The 16,382-nt window shown below is 44.1% G+C and overlaps 1 protein-coding gene across 6 annotated transcripts in view; it reads right to left on the reverse strand.

Moving 5' to 3' along the window:
- Fat1 (FAT atypical cadherin 1) overlaps positions 1 to 16,382 on the reverse strand; it is a 119,540-nt gene that overhangs the window by 19,743 nt on the left and 83,415 nt on the right. For all 6 annotated transcript variants that reach the window (XM_029480380.2, XM_029480379.2, XM_029480377.2 and 3 more), the window contains 7 exons: positions 14,612 to 14,887; positions 14,196 to 14,406; positions 5,355 to 9,422; positions 4,548 to 4,744; positions 2,659 to 2,812; positions 1,928 to 2,161; positions 438 to 827 (listed from right to left, as the gene is read on the reverse strand). In XM_029480380.2, the coding sequence (XP_029336240.1) occupies positions 438 to 827; positions 1,928 to 2,161; positions 2,659 to 2,812; positions 4,548 to 4,744; positions 5,355 to 9,422; positions 14,196 to 14,406; positions 14,612 to 14,887 (5,530 nt within the window). The remainder of the gene's footprint in view (positions 1 to 437; positions 828 to 1,927; positions 2,162 to 2,658; positions 2,813 to 4,547; positions 4,745 to 5,354; positions 9,423 to 14,195; positions 14,407 to 14,611; positions 14,888 to 16,382) is intronic.

Here is a 16,382-nt window from a genome sequence, read left to right on the forward strand (position 1 = left end):
GAAGCAAGCCAGTAAGGAACATCCCTCCATGGCCTCTGCATCAGCTCCTGCTTCCTGACCTGCCTGAGTTCCAGTCCTGACATCCTTTGGTGATGAACAGCAACGTGGAAAGTGTAAGCTGAATAAACCCTTTCCTCCCCAACTGCTTCTTGGTCATGATGTTTGTGCATGAATAGAAACCCTGAGTAAGACACTGGGACACTGAGTGAGAGCCAATAGTTTTCCAAATTGGCTTGTAATATATGATGGATACGCTAGAAAGTAGGTATTATGCAGGATCAGAGTCTGACGGTTTCCTAACTGCTTTTAATCCCACTCAGGAAGAGAAAACGAACCTGAGTGTTACCTCTTCAGAACACCCACCAACCACGTTGCAGGAAGTGCCAGGCAGCCCTCAGTATGGAATGAGTGCTTCCTCACTTCACAGGGAGGGTTACCTGTCTTAGAATCGATGCTGAATTTTCCATGTTCATTTCCACTTATGATGGCGTAGGTGATTTCCGCGTTGGCCTCGATATCCCGACTTGCCGCGTACACGTGGAGAACCTCCGTCCCGATGACAATGTCCTCAGACACACTGGCGCCATATTCACGGTACTCAAACACTGGCGGGTTGTCGTTTATATCCAAAACAGACACAACCACCGTGCCAGTAGCTGTCAATCTCCTTGGCAATCCTTGGTCCACTGCTTTCAAAGTGAGAGTATAGACTGCTTGTAGTTCCCTGTCCAAATGCTTTTCCAACTGGATAATTCCAGATCTCTCGTTAATGGAGAACTGCCCGTCAGCGGATTCGACCAGCGAGTAGGAAATCTTCCGGTTCAATCCTGGCAAAGCATGAAATAAATAATCCTATCAGGTTTCGTGGCGAGTAATTTAAAATTTAAAAGCACAAGACATTTTTAAATGATGAAAATGCAAACAGATAACATGCAAAGAACCTATCAAACATAATAATCAGAAGAAAGAACTCAAATCATTGACAGTAGTCAGGATTTTTTTCAATGTAATAGCTTCATTAATTCATTGAGAACTTCATGTATGTACAACATGTATTTTGATAATTCACCCCCACTTCTAGCTCCTAGGTCCACCCCTGCACACCTTCCACCTCTATATGCTTTTTTTTTTTTTTTCTTTTAAAAATGATTTACCAACTCCAGTATGTACTGCCCTGTACTCACTAGGATAGAATCATCCATCAAAACTGTACATGAACAACCAGGAAAAGAAAAATGGCTCTCCCTCCTTCTGAAGCCAATCATTGTCGATACCTTCTCAGCTAGGAATAGGGGCCCTTGAGTCCCTAATCCCTGATATGCTGGAATCTATAAGACTTACTGAAATGAAATCTATTTGTTAATTAACTTCACCCAACAAAGAATTATTAAGGTTGACTTTTAAAAATATCTTCAATATTAATGAACCAAGAAGGTATTTTATCCTCTATTATCATAATGTTTGAATGTATATACTTACTTTCTTCACAAATACGTTTGAAAATGCATACAACTTTAGGAATGTAGTACTAGCTACATTCCTGTGATGCTGTAGCTTCCTTAACAGCACTACTGATTTATTCCCAAAAAGGCACTTCTAGGGGCTGGGGATAAAACTGGTACAAAGCTTAGCCAAGCATATGAAAGCCGCAGGTTCAAACCCCAACATGGGTGTCGGGGAGTGTCAGTTAATGGCGTCAACAACAACACCTTAGAGACACCGCAGCTACACTGCAGCAGGAAGTTTACTGATGCAATTGTCAAGACTTTAAACATTCATGAAAAATGGTTTAGTTTATCATGACTACAACAAGGCCAAGTTCCACCACGTGCATGAGGAAAAGAGGTCAATGGGGTGTGTTCCATCACGGGGAACTCAAAGCCTTCTGCACACCCCAAGGACAGAGCATCTCTGTCCCTCAGGATACCTGTGTCTGCATCAGTGGCCTGCACTCTGGTCAGCGGTGTCCCAGGCTCTGTGTTCTCGAATACCGTGATGGTGTACGGCTCTGCGGTGAACTCAGGAGCATTATCGTTCACATCTTCTAACGTGAGCACAATAGCCGCCTGACAGGACCTCCCACCTCCGTCCGTGGCCTTGACCAGAAGATTATAAACTGCTTGTTCCTCACGATCGAGGAGGGCTAGTGTTCTCAGTTCACCTAGAGACGAGCAGAAACAGATGGGGACACTGGAGACTTAGGGCGATTATCCATCACTTTCTTTTTCTTCTACAATTACAAAATCTGAACAACTCTTATTTGGAGAAAAATAATAACAACCTTACCAAGTTCAAAAGCTTAAAGATGAAGAAAATGTGGATCGTTTTCATTATAGAAAATGCCAAATTACAAATTTAGGCAACACACTATCAAATTAAAGAAGAAATGTTTAGATACACCCTGAGTATTTTTTTTTCAAAGAAAACATATTAATTTTTCAATCTTAAAGACCAAGTAGGTGATAACTATGGCTGCCTGTTTTTATCTCTTCCCAACTTTTACACATTAAGTTGCCGTTTAGATTTCTAAGATGTCATTTCCACAGCATCAGAATAAAATTTAAAAGAGAAAAATGTAATTTCCAGTTTTGTACATGATCTCATGTCTCCCACACAGAGGAAATACACTATTAAGTTAGTCCCAAATTCCATCCTTACCTGTGTCTGGATTCAGTTTAAACTTCTCTGCACCTGAACCAAATAAAGCGTAAGTAATCTCTGCGTTGGACCGGATATCCGCGTCTGTGGCAGAGACCTGCATGACCAGCTTCCCAGGAAGGGCGTCTTCAGGAATGGTATCAGAATACGAGGTCTACAAGGCATTAAACAACACTGTTAACAACAGGAGCATTCAGTGTCGGCAGTGATGGCCGAGGGGATGATGGAAAAGACATCATCTCATTCTGGCCGTGGAAACCATGGGAAAGGACTGGAGTTAAATACTCAGAGAGCTTTTAAAGTGAGTGTTCTTATAAAACAGATGTGGGAACAAGGAAGAGCCTTGTAACAGGTACCAGCCCCACATCCGTGACTCCAGTCTGACACGTAACCCTTAGGATATAAAATATGATATGCTATTGAACTGTTTCAAACTTAATTCAAACTCTTATGAGAAAATGTTATGTAATAGCCCGAATTTATGTAAAAACTAGAGGAAATGTATATCTGTTACATTATATTTACTTAATTTGAGGAGCAGGGATTGACTGTGTACAACCAACTGTTCCTCGCAGAGAATTAAATAACTGCAATTACAAGTTAAACGGTCTTCATGGGATGGGGGGAAACCCCAGGGCTAGGTAAGGCTCAGGCTTGTCTGCTTCCTCTTTGTTCACATCGCTCTGAATCCTCACACTGTTGGACACTTGGTTCCAGTTCCAATTATCACGTTAGCCATGCCATAAATAGAACACATAAGGGAAGGAGATGATGCTCCTGTTACACTTTCTTCCTAAGAGGAATTTAATGTAGGGAAGATATAGTTTAGGGTTCACAAAACTGGGTACTTTGTAACAGTGATTATTTCAAGTGATGATGTCCCCAAATTAAAGTATTATCTGGGGCAGAGTTGGCATAATTAAAAATTATGAATGGGATAAGATTTACTATAGATACTACACATATATCAAAAATATGTATATAAAAATATATAAATATATCTATTATATAATATGCATATATAAAAAAGAAGAGATACATAGCCCACTGCTGTCATTAAATACTGCCATTAAGAAACACAAATACATGTTGGGATTAACTGTTCCCCTCTCAGAAGTGCTACCTCCCCTGACAATGAGGTTTGGTTTACTTCTCTGAGAACATGTGGCAATTCTCCAGTCTCAGCCAAACACACTGGGAGAGCAGGTGTGCACCACTCGGCCTGGATCCCCTTCCCGGGGCTAAGACTTCCTCTACTGCTGGCAAACAAAGTTGGTCTCCCCACACCTGCCTTCAGTCTTCACAGGCTGAGGCCCTGCATTTATACTCCTGGTCATAATCTACTAGGGCTAAACCAGCTCGGCCGCTGGGTGGCTTTTTATCACCCAGTTCCAGTCAGCCATCTCGCCTGCTGCAGTTCCACGGCCCCAGGCTCAACTGAGCCCAGCAGTAGCAGCAGTCATTTCAATCACCTCATGGTTTCTCTGGAATGAACAACCAATGCCTTAAAATAGTCCATTAACACACGTGTACTGTACATGTAGACGCTGCTGGCCAGATGTTTCCCCATCCCTGAAACAACTATATCGTCAAATGAAGAGATTATCTTCATAAAAAGCTTCCAGAGTGTTTTTAGGGTCAGACACTGGGTGTGCGTAAGAGACCCCTTATTTTCCAATATTTTAGACCAAAGTTCTTGACCGACATAGCATGCTGCCAAGTCATGGTGATGCTTTCTCAAATCCTGCCCATGTGACGCTCCTCCACTTCAACTTGGTAAGCAATGGTTACACAAAACATGAGGGAGCTATGATACCTCAAAAGTTGCCCCATGGAAAGATGAGGAGACTTACATCTGTGGCGTACAATCCTAAGGGGAACACGCCTACCTTCTCACAGACTGGACTGTTGTCGTTGGCATCGAGAACTTTGACTTCAACTCTAGCTTTGGAAGAGAAGGTCCCGTCTGTTGCTGTGACAGTCAGAAGGTAACTGTCCTTTTGTTCCCTGTCGAGGGGCTTCTTCACGTACACCCTCCAGTCACTCTGAACATTTTCCACAGCAAACTGTCCCAAGGGATCCCCTCCTAGAAAGTTAAGGGAGGAAGGTGACTGCCAAAGCCGCTGGACTACAAAGTGAATTTCATAACCACGGGAAAAATACATTATACAAAGAATGCATGGCATTGCCGTTTACGAGGGATTAAAGGATGATTAAAATTGATACATACTTTTCTTTTGCTTTTCATACTATGGTTTTGTATTTTAAGCTGGTCTCTAATTTACAGAATCCTCCTGCCTCAGCTCCTTTGAGCTGGAATTACAAGTGTGTCCTTACACATATTATTGCATATTAACTTTAAAAAAACAAAACAAAACAAAATAAACCAAAGCAGCCATAATATGTCTACTCAAATATGAGATTAAAGAATGTCAACTTTAAAAAGCCATAATGTAGATTGCAATGCATCTTTAGATCACATTTACAATACTAAGTATAAAGTATAAGAATAAATCTTAGGAGTCTAGGTCGAAACAGCTTTGCTTAAAGTCCTTTAAATTCAGCTTACATGTTATTTCTACTCATTTTAGACAACTAAAACCACATCAACTCCCCAGATGCGTAAGTCCACACTTAGCATGTTACGTGTAATATGGATTCGTCTTATGCTGAATCGTTTGTCCCAAGCATTTTACCTGTGATGAAGTACGACACCTGTCTGTTGATCTCTTCAGTGTCGGCATCGGTGGTGCTTAAGATGGCGATCACGCCGCCCGGAGGGTCATCCTCACTCACTGTCCCTTTGTAAATCTCAGCCGTGAATCTCGGCGGGCTGTCGTTGACGTCAGTGACGGTAACACCCACGATGGCAGTGGAAGACAGCTGCACCTTCTCACCGTGATCCGACGCCACCACTTTAATCTGGTAACTGGCCCTCTCTTCGTGGTCAAGCTCCTTGAGAGTCGTGATCCAGCCTGTTTCCATGTTAATGGCAAAGGATTCGATGATGTCTGCGTCTTGGGACTGGTCTAGGCTGTACATGACTTGGCCGTTGGCCCCTGAGTCTAGGTCAGATGCTCTGATCTGGATGACTCTGCTACCCCCTGGCAGGTTTTCAACAATAAAAGCCTCATAGGGACTGGACTCCAAAACTGGGCTGTTATCATTAGCATCTTTCACCTGGATACTGACATCTATAGAAGCCACCACCTCGTAGTCATCAAGAGTGCATCTGGCCAGGACGGAAAACTGATACCACTTAGTGGTCTCGTGGTCAAGGCTCTTCTCCAGTTTCAGTCTCCCACTCTGCCTGTCGATCACAAAGAACTCATCTCGATTACTCTCGGGAGTATTGCCTTTGACAAGGGTGTAAAGAACCGTCCCACCATGTTCCACTCGAATGAGGTCAATTTCTGTCCCAATGGGCATGTCTTCTGAGATGGTATAGGTATAAAAGGGCTCTGAGAACCTAGGAAGCTGTACTTCTGGTGGAAGTATTTTAATATAAACAGGAACGACAGACTCTCTGGGCGGAGACCCGCTATCCACGGCTCTAACGAAGAATGTGAAGAACTCATTCTCTAAACCTATTAAACTTTCCTTTGTAGTAATCAGGCCGGTCAGCTTGTTGATTTCCAAGTTCTCCTTGACACTTTCAGAATCCGCCTCGATGGTGTAGATGACGTCGGCATTCGATCCCTCATCAGCGTCACTCGCAAAAACCTTGACAACCGACGTCCCTTTGGCAGCGCTGGACCCGATGTTCACCTCGTACTTGGTTGAGCGAAACTGAGGCGCATTGTCGTTGTCGTCTGTGAGGATGACATTGACGGTGCAGAAAGCAACCTTCCCCCCAGCATCCTTAGCCATCAAACGGATCGAGATCACTTTCTCCGCCGGAGTCTCTCTGTCAAGTTTCTCCAAAGTGAAAATCTGCCCTCTGTCATTCACATAAAACCTGTCTTTGGCAAAGTCATTTACAATGTGGTAAGTTACGTGGCTGTAAATGCCGGAATCTCTGTCAGATGCCTTCACTTGGACCACCAGGGTATGCAAGGGAGCGTTTTCAGCTAGCTCCACTTCGTATTCGTTCTGGTGAAAAACGGGACTGTGCAAATTTCCTCCCATCACAGTTACGTTAACCCTAGCTGAGCTCCGGAAAACCCCATCAGACACCGAAACGTTGAGGCTGTAGAACGGCTTCAGGGTGTGGCGGCGGAGGTTGGAGAGCGTGATAATTCCTGTTTCCCTGTCGATGATGAAGCTTTTATGATCATTGCCGGATAGAATAGAGTACTCTAACTTGTCTAGGTCTGAGCTGTCGGCATCGCAGGCTCTCACACACATCACAAAATGCCCGTGTGCGGCATGCTCGCTGATTCTGGCTTCATAAACCTGTTGTTCAAACAGAGGTGGGTTATCATTGAGGTCGGTGACAGCCACAGTGACGACCACGTCACTGCTCAGGGTGGGCATCCCTCCATCAACAGCCCTTACGAAGATCCTGTGCTGCTGGGACTGTTCATAATCCAAAGCTCTCACTAGTGAAATGAGCCCCGTGTTACTATCGATGTGAAAATGATCGTGACTTTTGCTGTGATTTCCAATCAGCTGGTAGGAAATTCCTCTGTTTGGTTCCGAGTCAGAATCTGTGGCTCGAACTTGAAGGACAGGTGTTCCAATTACAGATGCTTCAGACAGGGTTGTGGAGTAAGATGGCTGCACAAACACAGGAGGGTTATCATTGATGTCTTCCACTATGATGTCAACAAACACTTCAGCGTGAGCGCCCGTCAGGGAGTCAGTTGCCCGCACGCTTAGCTTATAGGCTGGGTGGGACTCAAAATCCAGTGGTGCTATGACATTTATCACCCCAGTGTTGAAGTTAATAGTAAACTGACTAAAAGGGTCTCCATCCGTGATACTGTAGAACACTTTCAGCCCTTCTGGGCTGTTGGCTTGGACATGGACCACTGGGCTGTGCATCTGGACGTTCTCTGGGATCTCAGCGCTATAGAAAGCCTTTTCAAACACGGGCATGGCTTTGTTCATGACAGTGATGGGAACCAGAACTTCTGCAGAGAAAGCTGGACTCCCTCCGTCCTTGGCGACCACTGTGACAAGGTATTCTTTATTTAAAGTGTCGTGTTCAAACTGCTTCTTCAGAGAAATGTCACCAGAGGGTCCAATCTGGAAGTGGTCATGATGCTCCTTAAGGTAGTAGTGTATGTCACCATTTCTGCCACTGTCTCTGTCAATGGCAGTAACATAGCGAATGACGTGGCCCACCTCAGCATCCACCTTCACCACAGCGTAGTAGGGAAGGTTAACAAACACTGGAGCATTATCATTCTGGTCTTCGACGGTGACTTTCACCACAACGTGGGCCACTGCCGATGGCTCACGTTCCTTAGTCACCTCTACCACCACGTCGAACATCTCCTGTTGCTCACGGTCAAACGGTATCCCAGTGGTGGACAACACGCCCGACGTGTGGCTGATTTTAAATCTGCGGTCTGGGTTGAGGATGCGGTAAAACAGAGGCTCGTTGAGTGGGTTCCCTATCGCCGTGATGACAGCTAACGTTCTGGCTTCCGTGGAGTTCTCTTTCACAACTGCAGAGTAGGCGTCTTGGGTAAACTTGAGGGGACTCTCTCTGCTCTCCTTTACATTGATTTTCACGGAGGCCATGCTTGTGAACCTGCCGTCGGAGGCGCGGACGGTCAGCTCATAGCGGCTTCGTAGCTGAGTCGTGTTCTGTATTGCGATGGTGCCAGTCTTGTGGTCCATTGAGAACTTCTCCCCAATGTTGCCTTCAGTGATGGAGTACATGACCTGGGAGAATGCCCTGGAGTCAGCATCTGTGGCGTTCACCGTGATGACGTTCACACCTCTGTATGTTGGCAGGAGAAGAGACACTTCGTACAGTGACTTAGAGAAGACAGGGGGACAGTCATTGATGTCGATCACGTGCACAGTCACATTTGCTGCATACTCGGCAAAGAGACGAGGAGTCCCCATGTCGTGCACTTGGACGGTGAAGTGAAAAGCACGTGTTTCTTCATAGTCCAGACTCAGCACTGTACGGATGGCGCCGGTGGTGGGGTCGATAGCAAAGTAGTTGTGCACGGACGGCTCGACGATCTGATAGACGAGCAGAGCATTGGATTCCCTGTCAGCATCCGTCGCTCGAATCACCAGCGGAACGTTCCTGTCTGTCAGCACCACACTGTTGACGGAGGCCGACTCGCTGATGAATCCTGAATATTCCGCCTGCGTGAACATGGGCGGGTTGTCGTTCTCATCCCGCACATGCACCACCACCGTTGTGTTGGTGGACAAACCGGCCATGTTGGTCCCTTGCACTGTCAATGAATACATGGGCAGTGTTTCAAAATCCAAGGCTCTCTGGGTGACGATGCTTCCGGAATGCGGGTTAATGTTAAATGCGTCGCCCGTGTTTCCGTCTCTTATTTCATACATCACGGATGACTGGCTGTGTGCAGAGACCATCCCAACAAAACTTCCAATCCTGATGGCTTCACTAATCTCCACAGAGTACTCTTTGGATGTGAACTTGGGAGAGGCATTGTCAGCAACGGTGACAGCGATGCGCACGGAGGTCATCTCGCTCATAGGTGGATCGCCTTTGTCTGTAGCTTTTACCATTAAATCATAGTCTACTTGGTGACTTCGGTCCAATTCTCTGGCAGTTTTTATAGAGCCCAAGATGGGGTCAATTGTAAAAGAATTTCCAATGTTTCCTGGAAGGGCAAAAAAAAAAAAAAAAAAAAGAGTCAGAGAAAGAAACCTATTAGAGAAAAGCCAAGGACAACAGAAATAGCAGAGAAACAGATATTTAAAACTTACACCCTGAATTTAAATAGAAACGAAGGGGATATCAACAGTTGAATGAGACATTCAATTTATTTCATTTTTTTTTCTTTTTACCCATTTAAACCGTTCAGAATTTTGGCTGTCAAATATGAAAAGCAAGGAACAGAAAAAAATATATTGTTTTGTGCCTAATGCCAAAATCCTCTCTCTGCTCAAGTGAAAAATGTGTTGTAGAGACACATGGCTCTCCTCTCAAAATAGCAATTCAGTGAAGGATTTTCCAACAGAACGCTGAAACTCTCTGCTGGATGCATCAATTTTTATCAGCACTCACCACTTTACAAGGGAAATGCTTAACTCACTAAGAAATTTTACGCTGGGGTTTCGGAGGGCTTCTTGTTGTAAGAAGTTAGGGGACCAAGAAACCGTTTTCTGTAGCCCACCGCCCTTCAGGAGTTTTGAAGATGTCCACAATTTTCCCTTCTTAACCTTTGCCAAGCTGACTTGATCATGTAGTTGGTGACTCTCGAGGAGGAGGGATTTTGCTTCCAGGGGGACATCTGGCAGAGCTAGGCTGTCAGCAGCACTTGGAAGGGAGGAAGCGTCGCTTCCATGTAGATGATAGCAGCCAAGAGACAAAAACAGCTTACGCCGCGCACCACGGCCTCCCTCTGCAACAAGGAGCTGTTTTTGCTTCCAAACATCAACAGCACTAATGCAGCTGAGAAGCAAACCGCTAGGACAGATGGGCTTTGCTGGCATCTCCTCGGACCTTCCCAGGCTCTCCCACGCAGATTCAGTATTCCCCCAATGCCTCAAAACCCCACAGGGTTGGGAGTTCCTATGAGACCAGTTCGTTCTCTCCATGTTCTGGATGGAGCATGGGCACCGTGGGGGGGTCTCTGGGGTCTACCCCTTCGCTGATCCTTGCTATCCCTTTTCTGTCTTATAAACAAGCATCTAGACTTCACTCCCAGAACGGAATGCGTTCTTCCCTGATGAACACTTGGTGGCCCAGCTCGGGTCACTTGCCACTAAACTTTTCTCACACTCCTCTTCCTGGGTTTACCACCAGCAAACTACTTAGTGTCATCTGTCAAGCCGAGGATTAGCAAGCCCCTCTCGCTCCCCATTAAGGGTTAGCACTTCCTCTACCAAATTCATTTCCTTCATTAAATACATTTTCCAAAAATCCATGACATCTTTTTTTTTCCTGAGGCCAGACATAGTCTGGTTTTCATTAGGTTGGCCTGGCTCTGTGTCCAAGCCCCAAGGCAGTGCCTGGGTTTAAAACAGGGAGGAAGCCCGGGCTTCTCCAGACCCTGAAGGTCTGGGCTGAGCCTTGGCCCAGGCCTCTGCCAGGCTGCGCAGACGCTAATTTCCGGCCTGTCTGCATTTGGGAGAATCTCGATTCTAGGTTGTCCCTGTGCCTCAGGCAACCACCAAACCTCAGAGATGCTTCTCTTTGTCTACCTGCGCATTACTCTCACCTTCCAAACTTGACTGGCTGGGTAGGTGACACCTGCTCACCTTTCTGGCAAGTGACTCTATCTCCCCCAAGCCCCCACTCCTAGCTTTCTTAGTCCTGTTTTGGAAAGCAGCCCATTTGGCAACATTCATATCCATTTGTCCACACATGTTTGTCTTATTTTTCCACAGTGAAATCTTATTTGCTAGTAAAAGTTCATACGTCCTAGGCCTCAAATGTAGAAGTGAATCAACATGTTTAGTGTTGCAAGACAGTGTTCAGGAGATGCACTACAGTGTTCTCAGCCCCTGGTCAGATCGACATCCTCTCTGCTCTCCTCTCCTCTCATGCCAGGGACCCCCATATTCCACCCTGTTCTCCCCTAACACAGCCTTCCCTGGCTATTCTCAGAATCTCTCTAGTCACCCATTTACTCTTTCATTTTTCGTTCACCTGAATGCCCCTGCCTGAAGACTCCTCCTTACTTCCCTATCCGGTGTGGCTATGTTTATTCTTTATTATACATGTGTTCTCTTTCCTCCTATTTATTTATTTTTGCTTTCTCTCTTGTTTCTGTATAGCTCAGACTCAACATGAAAACACTATGTATCTCAGGTGGGACTCCTACTCGCAATCCTCCTGCCTCAGCCTCCCAAGGGCTATGCTTAAAGGCGTATGCCATCATACCCAGCTCCTGAATCCTCTTTATAGTATGGATAACATTCTTACTATGCATACACAATGTGAAGTTCAACAATATTATCATCTGTGGTATCCTAGCATTGAATTAACAGGACCCTGAGCCTGTTGCTGACATAAAAATGGTAAAAACAGGAGCCCAGAGTGATATGGTATTTGGACCTCACACAGATACATATCGGGCACAAAGCTTCAGCCATACAGAAGGCAGCCCAGACTGCCGACTGCTGAAAGTGAGCGTCTGGCAACGGATACGGTTTTTCTCAGCCCTGAAATAACAGGTTTGCTCCCTGAGAATGGAAATAAGGTAGTGGGCGAACTTTGTACCAGGGTGGGGTTGACATTTATGCTTGCTGAAGTGGTATAACTTTAAATTATTGTCTTGCATTTCAACGGGGAAGTTATCTGGACTAACAAGTCAATGTTGCCCTTAAGTCATAACTATTTACTAGATAGCACAAAAGAGAGACATGTAGTGGAACCCCATCTCTTCCTATGTCTGACACATGGCCCGTGTTCAGTACGGACTTGCTGACAGTGTGGAAACCTCTCCCAAGTGTCAGTGGCAATTATACTGTAAACCTGAGGGACAAAACCAACTCTAATCAGTAGATTCACCAAGTGTTATATATCTCCAGGGCTGACCACAGTAGGAGAGTAATGCTCTAATCTGCTTCTCTGACAAGCCGACACCACCCAGAGTACAGCACTTAGGTGTCTCTGGTGCGTAATTCAGTTACTACTAGAAATACCTTTTCATTAAATTACTTTCTCTGAAGACTTCAAATCAGAGAAAAACTATTGCTCAATAAATTTCTCCTAATTAAACATGCAGGTAAATTTAATAACCAAGTCTCTTGAACTTTATTAAATGCAATCAGATACAAATTAGAAACAACTAATTATGAATAAATGTTCAATGAAAGGCAATATGAACATTTTACAGTTCACCATGTTCTGATAGGTATATGTACACACACACACACACACACTTCTGAACTCTCACAGTAGTGGCTTCCTTTAGAAGTTTTTTTTTTTTTTTTTTAGCACATTACATTATGAAAGCTGTGTCTTACAGCCTTATTCCACACGGGAACAGTCCAATGACGCTTACTCTATTCTTTGGGGAGAGACAGAGTTCCATTCTCAGAATACCAAATTACTAATCCCATCAGTCATTACAAACACTCAAAGAATGCACATGCCTTCACTCAGACACCAACAATCATATTTTAACCACCCAGTTGTTGAAAATTATGTGAAAGCTAATGGAAAGTTGAACATTTTCGCCTACATAAACCCAGTCAGTTTGTCTATGACAAAGTCTCTTCATTGAAATGCTCGGGCATGCACGAATGGAATGCACTGTTTTTCTAACTGCTGAATTTCTCAAGCAGTGGAAAAAAATTCCTTATCTCCTCTATCCACGGCACTAACCTGGCAACAGTGCATTTTAATGCTCTCATCACAGGTGATATAGAAAAATCTTATTTGTAAATTACAAAGTCAACCTGGTTCTTTTAAGGAAAACAAATGAGTTTCCCAACATGTAAAGAAATAAGTTTAATCGGCACAGAAAGCAAACAGGCAAGTATTTTTGTCAAACTTGCTCCCTATATACTCAGATTTAGAGTCTGAGATCTATAACCTGCAATCTCTGCATGCAGTGCCTAGCAGAGACCACAGACAACAAGTTAAGTAGAGTTCTGGGCTTAAAGAAAATCAGTAGATTAGGATACGCTAAAACCATTTCACAAAATGACGTGTGAAACTGGCTCTATGTCTTCTACTACCAATGACTGTGAGGATGGTGGGAAACTGAAGCCTTCTCCAGACTCTACACTTAGAGGTATTTAGCAGGGCCAACTCTTTCCTGATTTTATTCTGGAACTCCTTGGCCCAGGCTCAGTTGACCTTCCTGGCTTGGGCTATAACGGTGCTACCTCTAGACAATGTGACAGGCCCCTTCCCAGAAGCAACCACTCTGTGGCCTGTTTCAACAGCTGGATTCTATGCATGATACTCTACTGTCAAAAGGACTGTGGGGCTCGTTCACAAGGCACAGGACACAGGGTATCCCCTTTTTCTCTGAGAATTGACCCAATACAGGGAGATATCATACTCTCCTGGCATTTCTGAGCCAGAGAAAATACTCTCATTAAAATGTTGAATTACTAAGCCAGAATTTGCCTGACTAGTTTAAGAGCCTAAAATGACTCCAAAAAAATACTGAATTAGAAAAATAAAGTTCCCCCACTCCCGTAGGATTTATCGGTCTTAATTTATGTTAATACTGGTAATCCCCAGAATTCTTGACACTCAAGCTTATTAGGACTTTATCTTTGTTCCTTGGCAGAGGTTTTTTTTTCCCCCTAAATCCCTTTTGCCTTATACATTAAACAGTAGTTAAAAAAGATTTAATCCATTTCTGCAGCGCTATGTGGAAATATGCTTCAACACCTAGAAGCAGTTTTAAAAAATGTGAGATACACTGTTCAAGCACAGACACAAGACTGCACGGCTTCTGACCTACCTGACTCGATGGAGTAGAGCACTTCAGCATTCCTCCCTTTGTCTTTGTCCAGAGCTGTCACCTGCAGCACAACCGAGCCCACGGCTGCCGATTCATAAACCCGCCCGTCGTAGGACGGACTGGTGAACCACGGCGCGTGGTCATTCTTGTCACTGACATTGACAACGATCCTGGCAAAGTTGCGTTTCACGGGGACATCCTGATCCCGGACCTGGGAGAGAAAAGTCAACATGTTGTCTACTGGGGTTCTTCTTTCTTGTGGATTAAAAACAAACAAACAAAAAACCCAGAAAATAATAAATACATACATACATACATACATACATAAATACATAAATAAAATCACTATGCTTTTCCATCCCAGGAAACGTGCCAGTCAGAAAGAGAGACGGCAGGGTAAAGGGTGCCTTCCGTACCATGACCGTGAGAACGTGCTGGTGAATGGCTTCATGGTCAAGCTTTTCAGCAGTGTAAAGAGCGCCTGTTGCGGGATCGAGGCGGAATTTCTTGAGGCTGGCTGGATCGATGCTGCTCTGCAGGGTGTAGATCAACTTGTTTTTCTCATCCCTATCCACTGCACTGATCTGCAGAATCTCCACTTCTGGCTCTGTGTCCTCGGGAACAGCAACTTCGTATTTCGATGTAGAAAACTGGGGGCGGTGGTCATTGGTATCTATTACTTTGATGAGGACCTGGAACGAGTGACAAGGACACTCACATGAAGACACATGCACAATTATGTTTTAATACTTAAAAACACATACATATTGAAAAGATGCCATTGAACCAAACTACATATGGACATGAGAAAAAAAGAAGCAATAAAAATCTAGATTCAGCCGGGCGTGGTGGCGCACACCTTTAATCCCAGCACTCGGGAGGCAGAGGCAGGCGGATTTCTGAGTTCGAGGCCAGCCTGGTCTACAAAGTGAGTGCCAGGACAGCCAGGGCTACACAGAGAAACCCTGTCTCGAAAAACCAAAAAAAAAAAAAAAAATCTAGATTCAAAGAGAGTACCTATAGCTTATCTTTGTTATGCTATTCACTTAATATTTAACAATAACTATAGAGACAGAATTCAGATTGCAGTTGAAAATTTCTTGCGAAATACAGGCGAATTTCTCATAGGTCTATGAGACCTTTGGAGATGACTCATGGAAAGGTATTGGACTTGACTCTGCCAGGATTACAGTATAACCATTTTCTACATTAGATTTACACAATTGAGAGGGTTAGTAACACTATCTAATTCCTCATTCTAATCTCTGAGACTACAAGTTCCTAATATTATTAATACAAAGGAACAACTAGAAATGGCTGAAGATGCAATTCAGCAATTGGGCACTTTCTAGCATGCATGAGCTTGTCTTAGAAACCCCATGGCTGTTAAGGTAAGGCCCTGTGGTTTTAAGTTATATTTCTGTGACTTCAAACACTATATAAGTAGTGAATGTTTCTCTCCTAACAGTAATTAAGAAGGTTGAAAAGGAAAAACTCCTGTAAATATGGTGACATATAACGACAGCTTTAGAGCAAAGAGACAGATGTCAATAAACTTAGTCATAATTGGAAATAAAACATATTTACCTTGACAGATGATTAATTTTTGGAATGAAGTGACATAGGTGGATAAGGCATAGTGAAAGTCAGCACCAATCATAAAATATGGTTTATAGTTTATGAACAAGAAAGCTGAGCTCAATTGGCTTCTACAGAACACGGGGATTTGCTAATTTAAGAGGAACAAGGGGCCAAAGTTTTAGCAGTGCCAGGTAACTATAGACCTCACCACTCCACACACACAAAGACAGTATTTTCATGAGTCTGTACCAGGGTCTCCAAAGAACACCCCACAGCATCAAAGGATGCATTCTCACACTCGTTCTATGTGAATACTAAGTTCGCTCACCAAACCACACACACACATAAAGATCATATGTGAACAGTATGTTTCCATTTGAAACTACTGCTGACTCACTCTTTAAGATTAAAGAGGGCCCAGGAGGCACTGCTGGGTCTTTTATAAATCTGATCAAGGTCTGTTTACAAATTTAAAGCTTAAGTTGACCATAGTGCAGGAACTGGGCAGGAGTTTGATGCTGCTCCAGCAGATACGGTTAACCATTACTCAACAAAGGCTGAAAAGAACTAGCGATCCATCATTGACAAGGTAAAGTAACTCGGGAG

This window comes from Mus caroli, unplaced genomic scaffold, assembly GCF_978045245.1.
Source record: "Mus caroli unplaced genomic scaffold, Mus_caroli_1 scaffold_10, whole genome shotgun sequence".
NCBI classification, from domain to species: Eukaryota; Metazoa; Chordata; class Mammalia; order Rodentia; family Muridae; genus Mus; species Mus caroli.